The sequence below is a fragment of the Phyllobates terribilis genome, unplaced genomic scaffold (assembly GCF_046119375.1).
Source record: "Phyllobates terribilis strain yellow unplaced genomic scaffold, ASM4611937v1 Scaffold_2__4_contigs__length_985480577, whole genome shotgun sequence".
Lineage (NCBI taxonomy): Eukaryota > Metazoa > Chordata > Amphibia > Anura > Dendrobatidae > Phyllobates > Phyllobates terribilis.
In genome coordinates, this window is record NW_027362762.1 from 221,229,481 (window position 1) to 221,250,627 (window position 21,147).

Consider the following 21,147-nt stretch of genomic DNA (forward strand, 5'->3'; position numbering starts at 1 on the left):
AAACGAGCCGTCACATGACTGTCTGCCAAAATCTGGAAAAATTATAGCTCTCAAAATATGGCGATGCAAAAACTAGATTTTACAAAAAATGCGTCTTTTAGTGTGTGACAGCTGTCAGTCATAAAAACCCCATATGATTCTGGTATCGCTGTAGTCTCACCGACCCGAAGAATAAAGTCGTCTAATCACTTATACCGCACAAGGAACGGCGTCAAAAATAAACTCTTGGGTTAGGATTGGGCTAGGGTTAGGGCAAGGGTTGTGCTAGGGTTAGGGTTGTGCTAGGGTTAGGGTTGTGCTAGGGTTAGGGCTAGGGTTAGGGCTGGGGTTTTGATGGGGTTGGGATTTTTTTCAAAAGTAAGAAAAAAAATGAAGATATGGCGAGTAGTGTTGAGCGCAAGTGCTCGCTACTTGAGTTTGCATCGGGTGCTCTGGTATGCATTGAGTATCGTGGGTATTTGAGTGACATGCTCGAGTCTCTGCCCCATATGCTTCGCGGCCAAAAAAAAACTTTACGGGGATTGCCTGCCATGCACGAGCGATCCCCGCATGTTTTTTTTGGGGTGTCTAATAACCGTGAAACATGCAGAGCAGGGACTCGAGCATGTCACTCGAGCACACGCTGTACATGGTGCATACCTGAGTACCCGATGCAAACTCAAGTAGCGAGCACTTGCGCTCAAGACTAATGACAACTTATTCAATATGATGACCTAATGTAAACAAATTCTGTGTCGTACCTCTGGGTTCAAAATGTTCACTATACACCTTAATAAAATCCTTGGGGGGTATAGTTTCCAAAATGGGATCACTTGTGGGGGAGCTCCACTGTTTAGGCACATCACGGGCTCTCCAAACGCGACATGGTGTCCGCTAACAAATTGAATGGAAATTCGGCTCAAATTGTTAGCGGACGCCATGTTGTGTTTGGAGAGCCCCTGCGTGCCCAAACATTGGAGCTCCCCCACAAGTGACCCCATTTTTGAAACTAGACGCCCCAAGGCACCTATCTAGATCCATAGTGAGCACTTGGAACCCCCAGGTGCTTCACAAATTGATTCATAAAAATGAAAAAGTGAAAAAAATAACACTTTTTCATTTTTATGAATCAATTTGTGAAGCACCTGGGGGTTCCAAGTGCTCACTATGCATCTAGATAGGTGCCTTGGGGGGTCTAGTTTCCAAAATGGGGTCACTTGTGGGGGAGCTCCAATGTTAGGGCACACAGGGACTCTTAAAATGCAACATGGTGTCCGCTAACAAATTGTCGGCTCAAATTGTTAGCGGACACCATGTTGCATTTTAAGAGTCCCTGTGTGCCCAAACATTGGAGCTCCCCCACAAGTGACCCCATTTTGGAAACTAGACCCCCCAAGGCACCTATCTAGATGCATAGTGAGCACTTGGAACCCCCAGGTGCTTCACAAATTAATTCGTAAAAATGAAAAAGTGTTTTTTTTTTTATTTTTTCATTTTTACGAATCAATTTGTGAAGCACCTAGGAGGTTCCAAGTGCTCACTATGCATCTAGATAGGTGCCTTGGGGGGTCTAGTTTCCAAAATGGGGTCACTTGTGGGGGAGCTCCAATGTTTGGGCACACAGGGGCTTTCCAAACGCAACATGGTGTCCGCTAACAATGTGAGCCGACAATTTGTTAGCGGATATCATGTTGCATTTGGAGAGTCCCTGTGTGCCCAAACATTGGAGCTCCCCCACAAGTGACCCCATTTTGGAAACTAGACCCCCCAAGGCACCTATCTAGATGCATAGTGAGTACTTGGAACCCCCAGGTGCTTCACAAATTGATTCATAAAAATGAAAAAGTGTTTTTTTTTTCACTTTTTCATTTTTACGAATCAATTTGTGAAGCACCTGGGGGTTCCAAGTGCTCACTATGCATCTAGATAGGTGCCTTGGGGGGTCTAGTTTCCAAAATGGGGTCACTTGTGGGGGAGCTCTAATGTTTGGGCACACAGGGGCTCTCCAAACGCAACATGGTGTCCGCTAACAATTTGAGCCGATTTTCCATTCAATTTGTTAGCGGATACCATGTTGCATTTGGAGAGTCCCTGTGTGCCAAAACATTGGAGCTCCCCCACAAGTGACCCCATTTTGGAAACTAGACCCCCCAAGGCACCTATCTAGATGCATAGTGAGCACTTGGAACCCCAGGTGCTTCACAAATTGATTCATAAAAATGAAAAAAAAAACACTTTTTCATTTTTACGAATCAATTTGTGAAGCACCTAGGGGGTTCCAAGTGCTCACTATGCTCACTATGCATCTAGATAGGTGCCTTGGGGGGTCTAGTTACCAAAATGGGGTCACTTGTGGGGGAGCTCCAATGTTTGGGCACATAGGGGCTTTCCAAACGCAACATGGTGTCCGCTAACAATGTGAGCCGACAATTTGTTAGCAGATATCATGTTGCATTTGGAGACTCCCTGTGTGCCCAAACATTGAAGCTTCCCCACAAGTGACCCCATTTTGGAAACTAGACCCCCCAAGGCACCTATCTAGATGCATAGTGAGTACTTGGAACCCCCAGGTGCTTCACAAATTGATTCATAAAAATGAAAAAGTGTTTTTTTTTTCACTTTTTCATTTTTACGAATCAATTTGTGAAGCACCTGGGGGTTCCAAGTGCTCACTATGCATCTAGATAGGTGCCTTGGGGGGTCTAGTTTCCAAAATGGGGTCACTTGTGGGGGAGCTCCAATGTTTGGGCACACAGGGGCTCTCCAAACGCAACATGGTGTCCGCTAACAATTTGAGCCGATTTACCATTCAATTTGTTAGCGGATACCATGTTGCATTTGGAGAGTCCCTGTGTGCCCAAACATTGGAGCTCCCCCACAAGTGACCCCATTTTGGAAATTAGACCCCCCAAGGCACCTATCTAAATGCATAGTGAGCACTTGGAACCCCAGGTGCTTCACAAATTGATTCGTAAAAATGAAAAAATGAAAAAAAAAACACTTTTTCATTTTTACGAATCAATTTGTGAAGCACCTAGGGGGTTCCAAGTGCTCACTATGCATCTAGATAGGTGCCTTGGGGGGTCTAGTTTCCAAAATGGGGTCACTTGTGGGGGAGCTCCAATGTTTGGGCACACAGGGGCTTTCCAAACGCAACATGCTGTCCGCTAACAATGTGAGCCGACAATTTGTTAGTGGATATCATGTTGCATTTGGAGAGTCCCTGTGTGCCCAAACATTGGAGCTCCCCCACAAGTGACCCCATTTTGGAAACTAGACCCCCCAAGGCACCTATCTAGATGCATAGTGAGTACTTGGAACCCCCAGGTGCTTCACAAATTGATTCATAAAAATGAAAAAGTGTTTTTTTTTCACTTTTTTATTTTTACGAATCAATTTGTGAAGCACCTGGGGGTTCCAAGTGCTCACTATGCATCTAGATAGGTGCCTTGGGGGGTCTAGTTTCCAAAATGGGGTCACTTGTGGGGGAGCTCCAATGTTTGGGCACACAGGGGCTCTCCAAACGCAACATGGTGTCCACTAACAATTTGAGCCGATTTTCCATTCAATTTGTTAGCGGATACCATGTTGCATTTGGAGAGTCCCTGTGTGCCCAAACATTGGAGCTTCCCCACAAGTGACCCCATTTTGGAAATTAGACCCCCCAAGGCACCTATCTAGATGCATAGTGAGCACTTGGAACCCCAGGTGCTTCACAAATTGATTCGTAAAAATGAAAAAATGAAAAAAAAAACACTTTTTCATTTTTACGAATCAATTTGTGAAGCACCTAGGGGGTTCCAAGTGCTCACTATGCATCTATATAGGTGCCTTGGGGGGTCTAGTTTCCAAAATGGGGTCACTTGTGGGGGAACTCCAATGTTTGGGCACACAGGGGCTTTCCAAACGCAACATGGTGTCCGCTAACAATGTGAGCCGACAATTTGTTAGCGGATATCGTGTTGCATTTGGAGAGTCCCTGTGTGCCCAAACATTGGAGCTCCCCCACAAGTGACCCCATTTTGGAAACTAGACCCCCCAAGGCACCTATCTAGATGCATAGTGAGTACTTGGAACCCCCAGGTGCTTCACAAATTGATTCATAAAAATGAAAAAGTGTTTTTTTTTTCACTTTTTCATTTTTACGAATCAATTTGTGAAGCACCTGGGGGTTCCAAGTGCTCACTATGCATCTAGATAGGTGCCTTGGGGGGTCTAGTTTCCAAAATGGGGTCACTTGTGGGGGAGCTCCAATGTTTGGGCACACAGGGGCTCTCCAAACGCAACATGGTGTCCGCTAACAATTTGAGCCGATTTTCCATTCAATTTGTTAGCGGATACCATGTTGCATTTGGAGAGTCCCTGTGTGCCCAAACATTGGAGCTCCCCCACAAGTGACCCCATTTTGGATATTAGACCCCCCAAGGCACCTATCTAGATGCCTAGTGAGCACTTGGAACCCCAGGTGCTTCACAAATTGATTCGTAAAAATGAAAAAATGAAAAAAAAAACACTTTTTTCATTTTTACGAATCAATTTGTGAAGCACCTAGGGGGTTCCAAGTGCTCACTATGCATCTAGATAGGTGCCTTGGGGGGTCTAGTTTCCAAAATGGGGTCACTTGTGGGGGAGCTCCAATGTTTGGGCACACAGGGGCTCTCCAAACGCAACATGGTGTCCACTAACAATTTGAGCCGATTTTCCATTCAATTTGTTAGCGGATACCATGTTGCATTTGGAGAGTCCCTGTGTGCCCAAACATTGGAGCTCCCCCACAAGTGACCCCATTTTGGAAACTATACCCCCAAAGGCACCTATCTAGATGCATAGTGAGCACTTGGAACCCCTAGGCGCTTCACAAATTGATTCGTAAAAATGAAAAAGTGGAAAAAAAACACTTTTTCATTTTTACGAATCAATTTGTGAAGCACCTGGGGGTTCCAAGTGCTCACTATGCATCTAGATAGGTGCCTTGGGGGGTCTAGTTTCCAAAATGGGGTCAATTGTGGGGGAGCTCCAATGTTTGGGCACACAGGGGCTCTCCAAACACAACATGGCGTCCGCTAATTATCCAAGGAAATTTTACAATCAAAAAGTCAAATGGCGCTCCTTCCCTTCCGAGCCCTGCCGTGCGGCCATACAGTGTTTTTTCCCCAAATATTGGGTATCTGCGTGCCCAGGGGAAATTGCACAACAAATTTTGGTGTCCATTTTTTCTTGTTACCCCTGTGAAAATAAAAAAAATTGGGTCTAAAATAACATTTTTGTGAAAAAAGTTAAATTTTCATTTTTTTCTTCCACATTCAAAAAATTCCTGTGAAGCACCTGAAGGGTTAATAAAGTTCTTGAATGTGGTTTTGAGCACCTTGAGGGGTGCAGTTTTTAGAATGGTGTCACTTTGGGGTATTTTCTGTCATAAAGACCTCTCAAAGTGACTTCAAATGTGATGTGGTCCCTAAAAAAATGGTTTTGTAAATTTTGTTGGAAAAATGAGAAATCACTTGTCAACTTTTAACCCTTATAGCTCCCTAACAAAAAAAAAATTTGGTTCCAAAATTGTGCTGATATAAAGTAGACATGTGGGAAATGTTATTTATTAACTCTTTTGTGTGACATATCTCTCTGATTTAAGGGCATAAAAATTCAAATTTTGAAAATTGCAAAATTTTCAAAATTTTTGCCAAATTTCCGTTTTTTTCACAAATAAACGCAAGTGATATCGAAGAAATTTTACCACAATTATGAAGTACAATATGTCACAAAAAAACAGTCTCAGAATCAGGGGGATCCGTTGAAGCGTTCCAGAGTAATTACCTCATAAAGTGACAGTGGTCAGAATTGTAAAAATTGGCCTGGTCATTAACGTGCAAACCACCCTCGGGGCTTAAGGGGTTAAAGGAAGGTGCATGCCTGAATGAAGCAAATGGGGTATGGGGGAAAGGGACACGATGATGCCTTCCAAGGGCACTGTACCCAGCAGCTGCCCAGATGCTACATGGGCCGACACACCAATCTAAAACGGCTGTGATGAGTGTGATGCAGAAACATTGGGCGGCACCAGGATTCTCCACCTGTATAGAAAACCTGGTACAAGGGTGCATGATATGTGCTACACATAATCAGGGTAGAGTAGTTAAAACCCCACCCAAACACACCCCCCGGCCCCTATATCCATTCCAGAGACTGCAAATTGATTATATTTAGCTGCCAAAGTCAGGATCATGGGAATATGTGTTGGTCTGCATTGATTTGTTCTCAGGATGGCCAGAGGCTTTCCCGATTGCCAAAGCCACGGCTGCGGCAACCGCAAAGAAACTGCTTGCGGAGGTGGTCTGCAGGTATGGGGTACCAGAGGTAATTGAGAGTGACAGAGGTACACACTTCACAGGTGAAATAATGAATGAAGTCATGTCAGCTCTAGGAATTCAACAAGCATTCCACACCCCATATCACACGCAAAGTAGTGGTAAAGTGGAAAGACTGAATGGGACATTGAAATTAAAAATTCAGAAAGCCATGGCTGAGACAGGAAAACCATGGCCGGACTGTTTACCGCTTGCTCTGTTTTCAGTAAGATATATGCCTAATAGAAAGACTGGACTCTCTCCATATGAGATATTGCTTGGCAACGTACCCAGCCTAGGGTGTTTCTATCCGCAAGCATTAGAAATGAATAACCATGTGCTAAGTTCCTACGTGAGGGCTTTACACAAAAAGATTAAGCAAGTACATGATAATGTGTTCAGTTCTCTTCCAGATCCAGATCAAGACTCTAGCAGCCATACGCTGCAACCTGGAGACTGGGTGGTTATAAAAAGACACGTGAGGAAAAGCCTAGATCCACGGTTTGACGGACCCTTTCAAGTTCTGCTGACCACAAGCACAGCCGTTAAGCTAGAGGGAAAAGAGACCTGGATCCACGCGTCCCATTGCAAAAAGATACTAGGAGAACCAGCGGACAAAGAATGAAGACATTGTTTATACTTACCTGCATCCTTGCGACCACAGGTGCATGGACTAGGTTGAGCACCACAAATGGAGACGACAATAGATTCATTAAACACCATCTTGCTCTAATCGATGGACTAAAGGAGCAAAACCAGACCATTGCTAATTGTGGGATATGAACACATGCCCCTGTGACATCCACTAGCATACCCTTTCTCGCTGTTCCAGTCTCATGGGAAGAGATAAACTTTTAGGTGAACTGTTCAGATAATAGGGCTCGCATGCTGTCATTATATAGACAATTCTAGTGTATTGACGCTGAAACATAAGTTAGAGGACGTTGTAAAACTAAGGAAGCTTTATGATGAGGCCAACCTCAAGAATCAGGATTCCTGGTGGGCAAACACCTTTTCCTTTCTAAATCCTGCTAATTGGTTTAAAGGTATCGGTGGGTGGTTGGCTGGTATAGTGCAAGCTATTTTACAGGTTTTGCTAATGTGTCTTGCGGTTTATTTGGTTTTTAAGCTTTTTCTAATGTGTATTCAGCGGTGTACTAAAAGAAAATATAGAGAAACATATTGATAAATGAAGGAACAAAAGGATGGAATGTTATAGCAGAAGATGAGGCCCCTCAAATTCAAAGACCCCATCTATGCTATATAAGTCTGAAAGTTACTTTAGGTCAAAATAACACCAGCAGTGAATGTTCCTTCTTGAATCAATAATGCGTCCTTGCTAGTCATCAGAATGTATCTGATTAAATGTGTCTAATCAAATGTGTCCGATTGAATGTTTCAACACAAGCACGAGAATAGAAATCAGTCTTTGTGTGCTAAAATTGTATAATCAAACCATATATGGTAAATCCGTTTCCTGCCTTCAGGGTGGATATAAAACCCATGCTTTGTAATAAAGTTTAGAGCTTGTTTGACACACATCCTGTCCTGTGTCTCAGTCTCTCCGAGCTCGTAATCCAAAGGATAGAAGACTCAGAATGCAGTGACCACAACAACATTCCTAAAATTTGTCTGAGCTGTACCAAATTTTTGGAAACAATTCAAGCAAATGTGGGCATGCACTGGGTTAAAAAGAGGAGTTCCAGCACAGTTTTGGGTGGTTTTTAGGGTAAGGTTAAATAATATGATTTATGGTAGCAAGTATGCATAAAGGGAAACTCACCCTGTAGAGTTTTGTGTGAATCATTTCACAGGATCCAGTTGATGAGCTACATCTTTAATCTGTGGCCGAAAGTCCTGATTACTGCCTCCTACTTAATGCCATTGGCTGTTCTTCTGATTAGCCGGGTGGGATAGTTAAAGCACTAGTTAGGGTTACCGTCAGATAAGAGGTGGTGCTCACTGCTATTGTCCTGTGGCCACAGATAACTGACACGGCTACTGAAATGAGTTCTCCGATTCAATTCGCACCAACGCTATCCCTCTGTCTATACCAAGCAATACAGAAATGAAGTGTTCACCCAATATATGACCACATTCAATATTTAAAAATAAAAAGCTCATTTAAAAAAGCGGCTACATTTTTCTTCCAAGGACTTATATTTATTAATGAATCTGCAATTAAATAAATGACAGCAGTATTCCCTGTCACCTTTCTACACGAGCTTCCAAATCTGCCACCTTGCCAGTAAATTATCTGATTTGTGAATCATATTTGTGAATCATTATTATTGTGCCAATAAATGTCATTTGTGCCTATGACCAGCTTAATACAAAATGAAAATATCTCATATTCCAGGAGATTTCAGAATTACAAATGTCACATCTTTAGATTGCTCTCATCTCATACACTGAAGTGACAGCCCGGCAAAGAATGCAAACAGGAATAGTCAGTCCTAACCTATTTACAAAGATGTACACTACAATGATGTGCTGCTAGGTAATCCCATATTTATGCTGCAGCTCCGCTCGCATTTGCTATACCCATAAGGGCATATCCTGTAGCCTAAACAACACAAGTATAAACTGGATTTTATATTCACACTTGATAAACAGCAACAGAAGCAAAAATGGGATGCTGAGTGCTTCTGGTTGTCATCAGAAAAATATAATTCCATTTTAGCTGACATCTCACAAATATAGCTCCAAGTGCATCTTGTTTGTGATGTGTAATTGAAGTGGAAGTTTAATCCCGGGGCTCATAAATCACACAGAAGCTCTAGGCCCTCCCTTATGGCTGATACAAGTGAATTATCAGTTTTTCAGCTTGTACCATACCCAAGTTCTTTCGGAGTGTAGCAGACCATTAACACATTCAAAGCCTCCTAACATAGTGTCGGATGGGTGCTGAAACCATTTCTACAGCGTCCTCCTGCTGACATGTGATAGAAGTAGGTGACAGGTGCAGTGAACTCTCACGGCCGCTGGTGCACATAGCTGTGACTTTGGCCATATTAATGCGAGTCCTAAAGGAGCACATAGTTCAGAAGTGGACTAACCCCTCCGTAACCTTCTAGTTATTCCACAGTCGTCCATTTTAGTTTTCAATACTTCTGTTCAGTATTATTTGGGAACCAAAAGTGAACCCTTAGATATGGATATAACATCTAATGCCTAAAAGAACTACATTATTAGCAATTCTCTAACATTCTCTTACTTCTACAATAAGCGCAATCAATCATAATTGTAATGGGGATAGCTCCGTACTGCAGCTTTAAAGTAAAGGTTTATATTAATATTCAAAAGATTAATTTATATTAAGGGGAACTTTCTCCACATATACAGTACAGACCAAAAGTTTGGACACACCTTCTCATTTAAAGATTTTTCTGTATTTTCATGACTATGAAAATTGTACATTCACACTGAAGGCATCAAAACTATGAATTAACACATGTGGAATTATATACTTAACAAAAAAGTGTGAAACAGCTGAAAATATGTCTTATATTCTAGGTTCTTCAAAGTAGCCACCTTTTGCTTTGATGACTGCTTTGCACACTCTTGGCATTCTCTTGATGAGCTTCAAGAGGTAGTCACCAGAAATGGTCTTCCAACAATCTTGAAGGAGGTGACTCTTGGTCTTCCTTTCCTGGGGCAGTCCTCATGTGAGCCAGTTTCTTTGTAGCGCTTGATGGCTTTTGCAACTACTCTTGGGGACACTTTCAATGTTTTCCCAATTTTTCGCACTGACTGACCTTCATTTCTTAAAGTAATGATGGCCACTCGTTTTTCTTTACTTAGCTGCTTTTTTCTTGCCAGAATACAAATTCTAACAGTCTATTCAGTAGGACTATCAGCTGTGTATCCACCAGACTTCTGCACAACACAACTGATGGTCCCAACCCCATTTATAAGGCAAGAAATCTCACTTATTAAACCTGACAGGGCACACCTATGAAGTGAAAACCATTTCCGGTGACTACCTCTTGAAGCTCATCAAGAGAATGCCAAGAGTGTGCAAAGCAGTCATCAAAGCAAAAGGTGGCTACTTTGAAGAACCTAGAATATAAGACATATTTTCAGTTGTTTCACACTTTTTTGTTAAGTATATAATTCCACATGTGTTAATTCATAGTTTTGATGCCTTCAGTGTGAATGTACAATTTTCAAAGTCATGAAAATACAGAAAAATCTTTAAATGAGAAGGTGTGTCCAAACTTTTGGTCTGTACTGTATCATTCATGGTCAAATACAAAATTCATGCAGGTTTTTCATAAACTTTTTTATAAATCAATTCTTCAAGGTTTTCAAGATCTCCACTTGGTCACGTTCAACAAGAAGCTTCACATGCAGAGCAGATCACCGTGAGGGTAGGGTCACACGACCATTTTCTCTTCATCCGGAAAAAAATGGTCTAGTTTTTCTGATCAGCGTTCGATCAGAGTGGCGTCAGTTTTTCTTGAACGTGGAGAGAAAAAAAAAATTCTCCACCTTCTCCATTCTGTCAGTCTGTGAAAGTCGGACTTGAATGTCATCATGCAACACTTGAATCAAACTCAGACATGCCTCCAATTTTTTTTATCGGACCACTTTTTCTGAGAAAAAAATCGGGCATGTACATTGTGCGCCCCCATAGAATAATATGGGTACAAGTGCTCAATGTGAAAATCACAGATCGCATTCTTTCGATATAATCAGTCGTGTGCATGAACCGTTAGGCCACGTTCACATGTTCAGTATTTGGTCAGTATTTTACATCAGTATGTGTAAGCCAAAGCCAGGAGTGGGTGATAAATACAGAAGTGGTGATGTGTTTCTGACGCGCCCCCTGGGCCGTGGGGTACTCGGCAGCCGGGCCTCTGGTTTCTGGGGGATATCACGGTGGCTGGCCCAGTCTGTGACCCAGGGCGGTCAGTAAAAGAGGGAATATTTATAGGGGATTTAAGTGTTCGTGACGCCACCTGTGGAATGCGGCTAAGGGGTGCCGCCGCTGCGGAGCAGTCCTCTGGAGCTGGTGTTACGGCAGCAGGGATGGTTTGGCTCTCCACAGGTAGAGCTAGCTCCAGGGCAGCGTGGGGTGTAATGAATGGTGGTGCAGGGGAGAGATGGCAGGACGGTCCCGGAGGAATGACGGACACTCACATGGGGGTAAGCTTCAGTACCTTTACTGGTGATGTTGCAGGCACGGTCCAGGGTACTCTACGCGAAGGGCACACTTTTGGACTCTCCCCAGTGAGCAGGTATAGGGCCTCCTGATCCGTTGCTTTATTCTCTAAGCTTCTGACCTGCCTGGAGCTAGGCCTAGCTTGGTTACTGTGTCTCTTTGCACCTGCTGACCTGGTGGTACGGCCTTCTCTTTGGAGATCACTCTCCCTGGACGCTGGGGCCTCCATGACTCCTAGCCCTGGTACTGTAGTCAGCGTTTGGTGAACCTGGGACCTGTAGTTCTCCAGGGGTTCCGGTGGTTCCTACTGGGTATAAAGTGTCCCTGTAGGCGCGTACCCGGTGTCCGGTATATATATCGGGGTGAGCCTGGTATGCTCCTCTGCCCCCTCACTGCTTCTTCTTTCTCCTCTCGCCTTCGGCCCACTCATGCCCTCACCAAGCTTCCACACGTGCTGCAGGCCTTGGCTCGCCTAAGCACAGCAGCCAGCGTGCTGCTCTCTTTGCTGCTCTCTGAGTATCAGCACGCTCTCTGCTCAACTCTGAGCTGTGTTCCTCTCTGTCTCTGAACACACTGACTGCTGCCTGGCTCCACCCTCCCTATATATATCCCTAACGGGCTCCCTCTGCTGGTCTGAGGTGGTAGGGTGGAGGTGTGTGAATGTGTGAGGGCCTCTTGTGGAAAAGTCCATCCATGCACCCTTCTGGGTTCTGTGGCACCAATGCGCAGCAGGGCGCCACATTCCCCCCTAGTAAAACTCAGTACTCCTGGACTGAAGCATTTTTGCAAAACAGGTTAAACATTAACAATTCTTCCCTTTATGGGAGGCACTTTCCTTGAACGTTACAGGTAACATTATAATACCATAAAATTTTTTTTTTTTATAAACGTCTCTTATAATAGGTTACAGTTCATGCTGTAACCGGGTGTCTATTTTACTTTTGAACAGGAGCAACAAGTAGTAGCAGCATGAGGGACCCGTCCGCAAACCCTCAACGTAGGCCCTGGGCGTGGCTGCAGGGCATGGGTGATCCTGGAGTTGGACCACGGCTTCCGCCACGCCAAACGGGTTTTTGTTCTGTGGTCATGGTTACTAATATAAAACTAATAGGGTGCACTTTAAGAAGTGCAGAACTATTTACACAGTCAGTCTCTGGCTGTTCACAGTCCCCAGCCTGGACTCTATATACCCTGACTTGTAATCCTATAAACACACACTGCAAGCCATATAAATACACACTCTAAGAAAACATTATTTCAACTGCACCCTTCTGGGCGACTATTTACAGTTAGTCCCACTTGCTGGACTAATAGTGGGGTCTCCGCCTGGGGTACAGCTGATTCTTACCTGACCCAGCCGAGTCATACCCCCCGTAGCTCATGGGAATAAGGGGGCTCATGGGAATATTGGACTTAATATTTAATGACAGTATAGTATTTGGGCACTATTTTCTTTGAGTTTTTACTAAGGGTTAAAGAAGAATAAAGATCAAGCGTACCAGGTTGCTGGGCATTTTGGAAGGACTGGCGATGGTTTTCCCGTAAAATCTGGCTTAGATGATTGGAGAACGTCACAGGAAGGCAGGCTTTCCTTAGCCCTATTTAACCCATGGAACAGGATGCTCCGTGGAATTGCTGACTTGAAGGTTTCCCATCCCACCCTCCCCCTTTTTAAGTCTTATTTTGTTGCATTGCTTTGTTGAAGGGGGTAACGCACAACTCTCGGGCTGTGTGCTTTTATGAGTATTTATGAATGAACTGGACGATTGGCTTGATTCAATTAAGGGCTGAGGCATTATTGGGATTGAGTTATGTTATGTTTTAATTGATTCATTTTATTCAGATATTTAATTAACTAATTTTTTCAATATCCTTCATAAAGCATTGCGGCCTGTTTTATGCCAACCAGTTTGTGTGTCTTTATTACTTTAAAAATTAAGAATAGTACATATATTCCCATGACAGAAAGCAGAGTATTTGAAAACAGCAACAGTTTGATACAGAAACTTTACAGAAAAATTATTTATTTGCCAGAAGTGGAATAACCATTTAATCTCATAGACTTATGACTTAAAGAGTAACCATCATTTTAATTTTTATTTCATAAATCAATAGTACACATTAAAATAAGCAGCTTTGTAATAGATCTTATCAGAAAAATTTGATTCTTTCAATGACAAAATTGATCAGTCATTAAAATTCTCAGTTCCAAGGTAAAATCTGTATTCAGTGAAGACAGATTTGCTCCTTTCTCTGACAGAATTTATCAGTTATTATCAAAATTCTCAATTCTGAGGTAACATCAGTGAAGACAGACTTTCCCATTACTGAGATAGGAGATGGCAGCTGCTACTAATAATATTCTATGTAGATGGAAGGAGGGAGGAGCTAGAGGCAGAGCTCCACCCTCTTCCTTCCTTCCCCCCTATCTGTATAGAATATTATCAGTAGCAGCTGCCATCTACTATCTCAGTAATGGGAAAGTCTGCCTTCATTGAATACAGATTTTACCTCAGAATTGAGAATTTTGATAATAACTGATACATTCAGTCAGAGAAAGGAGCAAATCTGTCTGATAAGATTTGTTACAAAATTCCAAAGTTGCTTATTTTCATGTATACTATTGATTTATGAAATAATAATTAAAACGACGGTTACTCTTTAACTTCACATAACTTCATAGATCTCTGTAACTACAAAGACAGAGCCAGAATACTTTCAACAGTGTCAGGTCGGTGTAAGTTATTTTTGATACTAGAGGACATTTTTCAATATACCTGTCCATCAGCTGAACATTGATTTGGACACAACTGATGAAAAGTTTTTGCACATTATGCTCCGGTTCGATGTCAGTAGTCAAATCAGAAAACGCTTCATGTAATGTTATTTGATTTAGCTGAAAGACCAGCTAAAAGCAAAACTCATGCACCAGATGAAAAGGAACAATCCCAAAAAATCTATGGGATCTGTTCCCACTTCAGTTTCCCTCCAGGGTTCTTATACCACGTTGAAGGATAAAGCACCAGACGGCTGCATGAATGAATACGTGGTCTAAGGCTGCGTGCCCACTATGCGTTTTTCAAGCGTTTTTGCCACGGAATTTCCGCAGTGAAAACGCTTAAAAAACGCTTGGTAATACGTGCTCCATGGTCCCCAATGATAATCCGCATGTGCTGTGCACATGCTGCTGGAATTTCCGCTGAGGATTATCATTGTGGAAAAATACGCAGCATGTCCATTATTTTTGCGGAAACGCGGTGTAATTGCCGCCATTGACTTGCATTGAATCGCTTAATATCTGCATCACTACATGTGCACATGTGGATATTAAGCGATTCAATGTGCGGATGGTACCCGGGTCTGGAGAAGAGGAGACTGTCCCTTTGACCCGGGTACCATGGTACCTGTTATAAAAAAAATTTAAAATCAAAAATAAAGATTATACTTACCTTCCGATGGCCCCGGTCTCCTCAGCGATATGTCCGGTGTTGGGCGGCTCTTTATGGTCTAAAAGGACCTTCCATGACGTCATTTAGTCATGTGACAGGTCACGTGACCGCTGACATTGGCGGTCACGTGACCTGTCACTTGACGAAAGGACGTCATGAAAGGTCCTTTCACACCACCGCGAGCCGTACAAGAGACCGGACGCAGCGGAGAAAAGACCGGAGGCCATCAGAAGGTAAGTATAATGTTTATTTTTTATTTTTTACTATTCTTATTCTTTTTTTGTTAACTATTACTTGGTCACACTATATAAATCCATGCCGGTTGCATGGATTTATATAGTGTGACCAAGTTGTCAAGCACTTTTCCAAGTGATGCTAAAATCGCTTGGAAAAGCACTTGATAACCCACATGCGGAAATGCATGTGAAGAACGCTTGAGAAACGCTTCTACCTGGCAGGAAAACGAATGTAAAATCCGCATGCGTTTTTCCTGCCAGGGAGAAGCGGAAAAAATATGCAGTATTTCTGCATCGTGGGCACTTCGCCTAAAACATACTATTCTCATTACACAACATTTTTTTTCTTAATTGTAAAACTGTGAATATGACCATAACAATTTAACAAGAGGATCAAACGTCTTATATACAAATACACAAAATAAGCAGAATTCCCAATAATCTGGCACATGATCGTTCTTGATATTTTGCATCATTGAAACCAATATTTATTGTAATAAAAAGAAAATTCCTTAAGGCTTTACTTTTGCTTCTATGAATCATAAAGCATTCATTGATCAATTTCATCTTCGGGACCCTAAAACTTCTTGACCATTTTTTTACAACATGAGGTTAAAATGGATTTTGGTTGTATATGCTGTGCAATATATTTTATTCTGTCATTTAACACCTGTCTGACTGATGGAAAGTGGAGGTATAAGCCCTGTTATTATTGAAAAGCTTACTTGATACAGACTTACTACCAGAACTATACACGATAATAGAAACAGCAGTACTCACAATCTGGAAATCATGCACCTCTACAGCTTCATCATTACCCGTTCCAGTCTTGAATGTTTCTAGATTGTTCCCAGCATCAATTTCCATTGATCCTTCTTGTATTTTGCCATTGATGCTCATAGTATAGTGAACATTATAAACCTGCAGAAGTAATAATAAAAAGTAAGTTATAATAATGTTGGGGCCATGGTGGGAGTACATAGTCTTCCTTCTTTTATCTTCCAAACCACAAATATTGCCATATAGTACTGGTGTATTTTTCAAATTTCCTTTAAATGTACACTTTGGCCCTGATTCATCAAAACAATTTTGACAGAATTCTACAGTAAATTGCTTTGAATCAAAGCCATTTTTTTTGCACAACTCCGAGTTGCGCATACATTTTGCGACTTTTGACATTTTCATGCTAGCTTCTCCCAGCTCTGCCAAAAAATGCAGAACCACGGTGGGACAGGGACATGACCCACAGCTCATCTAATTCGTTATGAGCTGTGGCATGCCCTATGGCAGATATCTTACTCTAGTCGGGGAGTGGAGTAAGACTTTTGGCAAGGCGCACAGAGATCAGCTGTTAGATGTGGAATGTGCCTCTTGTCAGATGATCCTGATTCATAAAGAGCGCGGGCCTCTTCACGAATCCGGAACGCCTGGCTCCAACATGACCCCAGGGCCCCAACATCAAAACCAGTGATTGTTACGCCAGTCTTGATAAGAGTTTAGAGTGCAAGGCTTCGGGTTCATTAAGAGGCGGGCACCTCTGTGTGCCTTGCCAAAAATCTTACTGCAGTCCCTGCTGGAGTAAGATTTGTGGCATAGTGAATGCCGCCACTCTTCATGGATTTGATGATCCAGCTCCTCCCAGTTAGTTGGATTTGGGCGAAAATGGAGCTAAAATTTTGCGACTTTTCAAAGCTTTTTATGCCAGAATATATAAATAGAGGTAATCGCAGGTAATATGGTGATGGCAACAGGAGATGAACCTGCAACCTGAAATTTGGTTGTCTGAAACCAGACTACTCCTTTAATCCTTTAAATCAGTCCTGATTTCATGTTTTTAGCATTCATCTCATTTCTGTACTGAAAGTAAAGTAATAACATCACCATTCTTGGACAGCCTGTCAGAGTCGTGAGTGTTAATGGCCTATGTTGAGTCAGGATTAAATGTTCATCATGTGAAAATACACAAGACCGGCTGCAAAATATCTCTGTGCGGCGTATTCTAATGCTGTTAAATGTGCATGAAAAGTGCTTGATAAGGATCTGGGAGATGGAAACGATGAGTAGGGGATGGAAAGACGGCTTTATGCTATGATTTGGTAGAAAAAAAGAATATTCACACATGTTGAATTTTAAAATAGTGCACAGGGTGAAGAACGTGTTTACTTTGCATCTAATACATAAAGGAAAAAAACAAATGGAAGGCCTCGCTCCGAACTTCAGCACTTACATTTCCATTCTTCCGCCGCTAAATATTCATTCTGATGACATTCACTAGCTTTTATGTTTTGACTGAAAAATATATTTATCTGACTAGTACATAGAATGTTTTTCTAGCAACGTATTGATGCGTATGCCTTTTATAATGATCAGACACGAACTCTATGTCACAAATAGAGGGGTTTAAAAGGAACCTGACAGGAGATTCATGCAGCCTGAATCATGGGCAGCATGGATCAGGGCCACTAGTAAGGGCCCCTGAAGAGCCCTGTCTTGCATGGAATTGAGGTCAAACATGCACATCTCTGATCATTGTGTGTGGGACTACCAAAAATTGCCAAGTACAGCACATTCACACTTGCGGTATGGTATCTGTTTCTAGAAAGCATTGCCAGGTCAGATATATTACAAATTCAAGTAGCACCCAATCAACCCCACTGACTTATAATGGGGTCATAATTTTGGAGCAACAAGACTCAGATGTTTGTTTTTCAAGTACCTGTTCTATCCATGTTTCAATAGTCTATGAGGCTGTTCATTTGTCCTTATTTTTAGCAGAAACAGTGGTCAGCAAAAGAATAACAGGGCCACGTTCATTTTTGATCCAAGTCATAGATCAAAATCTCTTATAAAAGTCTATAGGGGGTCTTTTACATGTCAGTGTTTCGAGTACATGTGGTGACAGTTTCCACACATACTGGAGACACTGACACACGTCGACCTGTTCAAATGAATGAGTTTGTGCACGTCAGTGTGTTTCCATAGAAAGTGTGTCCGTGGGCAAAACACGCTGACATGTCCGTTTTTTACCTGCAGCACGGGCCCCAAATCGTCATCGACATCTGTATGTCATCGGTATCACATGTACCGGCGCCTTGGAATCATTGGAACAGTTCTTGCTGTTCCCAAGCACCGGGTACTTGATGCTGCCCTCATCATTGTCCCCTGCTGGAGCGGCGATCAGCGTGCACAATCGACAATGTTGAGAATTGCATTCTGCTCTGCTGTATCCTGGTGTAAAAATAAGAATAAAATAAAAAAATCCTTATACTCACCTGTTTTAAGTGTCCCCCACTGTAATCCATCTGACCGCTCATTCCGAGAAGCCGGGGAAAATGACTTGCTGCAGTGAGCGGCCCCAGAGCTGCGCTCAATGAGCAGTGTCCTGTCACTGACTGAGCGCAGCGGAGATACGAGGCTCGCTCGCTGGAGCAAGTTATTCTCCCCGGCTCCTCGGCGTGAGCGGTCAGATGGATTACAGCGGGGGACACTTAGGACATGTGAGTATAAGGATTTTTTTAATTTTCTTCTTGTTTTTACATCACGACATAATACTACTGTCAACATTGTCCCCTGCTGGCGTTGATCACAGTGCGGGCAGGGGACAGTGATAAGGGCAGTGTTCAGCACCTTATTATCATTTGCCGGCACCGCATGCGCAGGAGAATTCTCCCACGCTGCCAGTGACGTGCATGAGGTAAGTAGAGTTCATTGGACATGAACTCGGCCCATCGCAGCGAGACACTGTGGAGCGCAAGCATGCCTGCGCTCTGCAGTGTCTCTGAAGGATGACAAGCTGGATAGCAGCGTTCTGCTACGATTCAGCCTGCCATCTCAATGTAACAGAGTTGGAGCCGTCGTGGGAACCATGGAAAGGTAAGGATGAGGTTGGTTAATTATTTTACTTTTATTGCAGGAGACAGTGGCTTCAGCCGGATTGGGCGATATGGTAAGTAGAGTTTAATTTAGAACGTTAAAGTATTCTGTGTTTATTTCAATTAAAAGATTTTATTCTGGGTGTTGGTGTTATTTTTCACTTTCACTATGAGGCTAGTAATGGGGGCGTCTTACAGACGCCTTCCCATTACTAACCTGGGCTTGATGTCAGCTAGCATAATAAGCTGACATCAACCCCAGCCCTATTACCCCACTGCCACAGCTACAGGGCAGTGGGAAGAGCGAGGCTAAGTGCCAGAATTTGCACATCCTATGGATGCGCCATTTCTGGGGCGGCTGAGGGCTGGTGTTTCTAGCCTGGGAGGGGGCCAATCAGCCCCCAGCTGTCTGCCTAGCCTTTGCTAGCTATTAAAATAGGGGGGCCCCACATCATTTTTTTTGGGTCCCCCATTTTAATAGCCAGTAAAGGCTAGGTATTCAGCTCGGGGTTGATATTAGTAGCCTGGGAAGCTCCGTGGGTATTACCCCCTTCCCAGGCTTCAAACATCTGCCCCAGCCGTCTGCTTAACCTTCGCTAGAGACTAGAATTACGGGGGACCCCACGCCAATTTTTTTTTACAAATCCTTTGTTTTAAAACTAAATGACAAGTACAGTAACCAACACTGTCACTGTACTCATTATATACAGTTATATGGAAAAGTTTGGGCACCCCTATTAATCTTAAGCTTATTGTTTTATAAAAATTGGTGTTTTTGCAGCAGCTATTTCAGTTTGATCTATGTAATAACTGTTGGACACAGTAATGTTTCTGCCTTGAAATGAGGTTTATTGTACTAACAGAAAATGTGCAATCTGCATTCAAACAAAATTTGATAGGTGCATAAGTATGGGCACCCTTATCATTTTCTTGTTTTAAATACTCCTACCTACTTTTTACTGACTTACTAAAGCACTTTTTTGGGTTTTGTAACCTCATTGAGCTTTGAACTTCATAGCCAGGTGTATGCAATCATGAGAAAAGCTACTTAAAGTGGCCACTTGCAAGTTGTTCTCCTGTTTGAATCTCCTCTGAAGAGTGGCATCATGGGCTCCTCAAAACAACTGTCAAATGATCTGAAAACAAAGATTATTCAACATAGTTGTTCAGGGGAAGGATACAAAAAGCTGTCTCAGAGATTTAACCTGTCAGTTTCCACTGTGAGGAACATAGTAAGGAAATGGAAGAACACAGGGACAGTTCTTGTTAAGGCCAGAAGTGGCAGGCCAAGAAAAACATCAGAAAGGCAGAGAAGAAGAATGGTGAGATCAGTCAAGGACAATCCTCAGACCACCTCCAGAGAGCTGCAGCATCAACTTGCTGCAGATGGTGTCACTGTGCATCGGTCAACTATACAACGCACTTTGCACAAGGAGAAGCTGTATGGGAGAGTGATGCGAAAGAAGCCGTTTCTGCAAGCACGCCACAAACAGAGTCATCTGAGGTATGCAAAAGCACATTTGGAGAAGCCAATTTCTTTTTGGAAGAAGGTCCTGTGGACTGATGAAACCAAGATTGAGTTGTTTGGTCATACAAAAAGCCGTTATGCATGGCGGCAAAAAAACACAGCATTCCAAGAAAAACACTTGCTACCCACAGTAAAATTTGGTGGAGGTTCCATCATGCTTTGGGGCTGCGTGGCCAATGCCGGCACCGGGAATCTTGTTAAAGTTGAGGGACGCATAGATTCCACTCAGTATCAGCAGATTCTTGACAATAATGTTCAAGAATCAGTGACAAAGTTGAAGTTACGCAGGGGATGGATCTTTCAGCAAGACAATGATCCAAAACACCGCTCCAAATCTGCTCAGGCATTCATGCAGAGGAACAATTACAATGTTCTGGAATGGCCATCCCAGTCCCCAGAGCTGAATATCATTGAACATCTGTGGGATCATTTGAAGAGGGCTGTCCATGCTCGGCGACCATCAAACTTAACTGAACTGGAAAAGTTTTGTAAAGAGGAATGGTCAAAAATACCTTCATCCAGGATCCAGGAAATCATTAAAAGCTACAGGAAGCGACTAGAGGCTGTGATTT

The 21,147-nt window shown here is 42.8% G+C and overlaps 1 protein-coding gene across 1 annotated transcript in view; it reads right to left on the bottom strand.

Moving 5' to 3' along the window:
- CNMD (chondromodulin) overlaps nucleotides 1-21,147 on the bottom strand; it is a 112,848-nt gene that overhangs the window by 73,022 nt on the left and 18,679 nt on the right. The window contains exon 3 of the mRNA XM_073663931.1: nucleotides 15,956-16,096. Within this exon, the coding sequence (XP_073520032.1) occupies nucleotides 15,956-16,096 (141 nt within the window). The remainder of the gene's footprint in view (nucleotides 1-15,955; nucleotides 16,097-21,147) is intronic.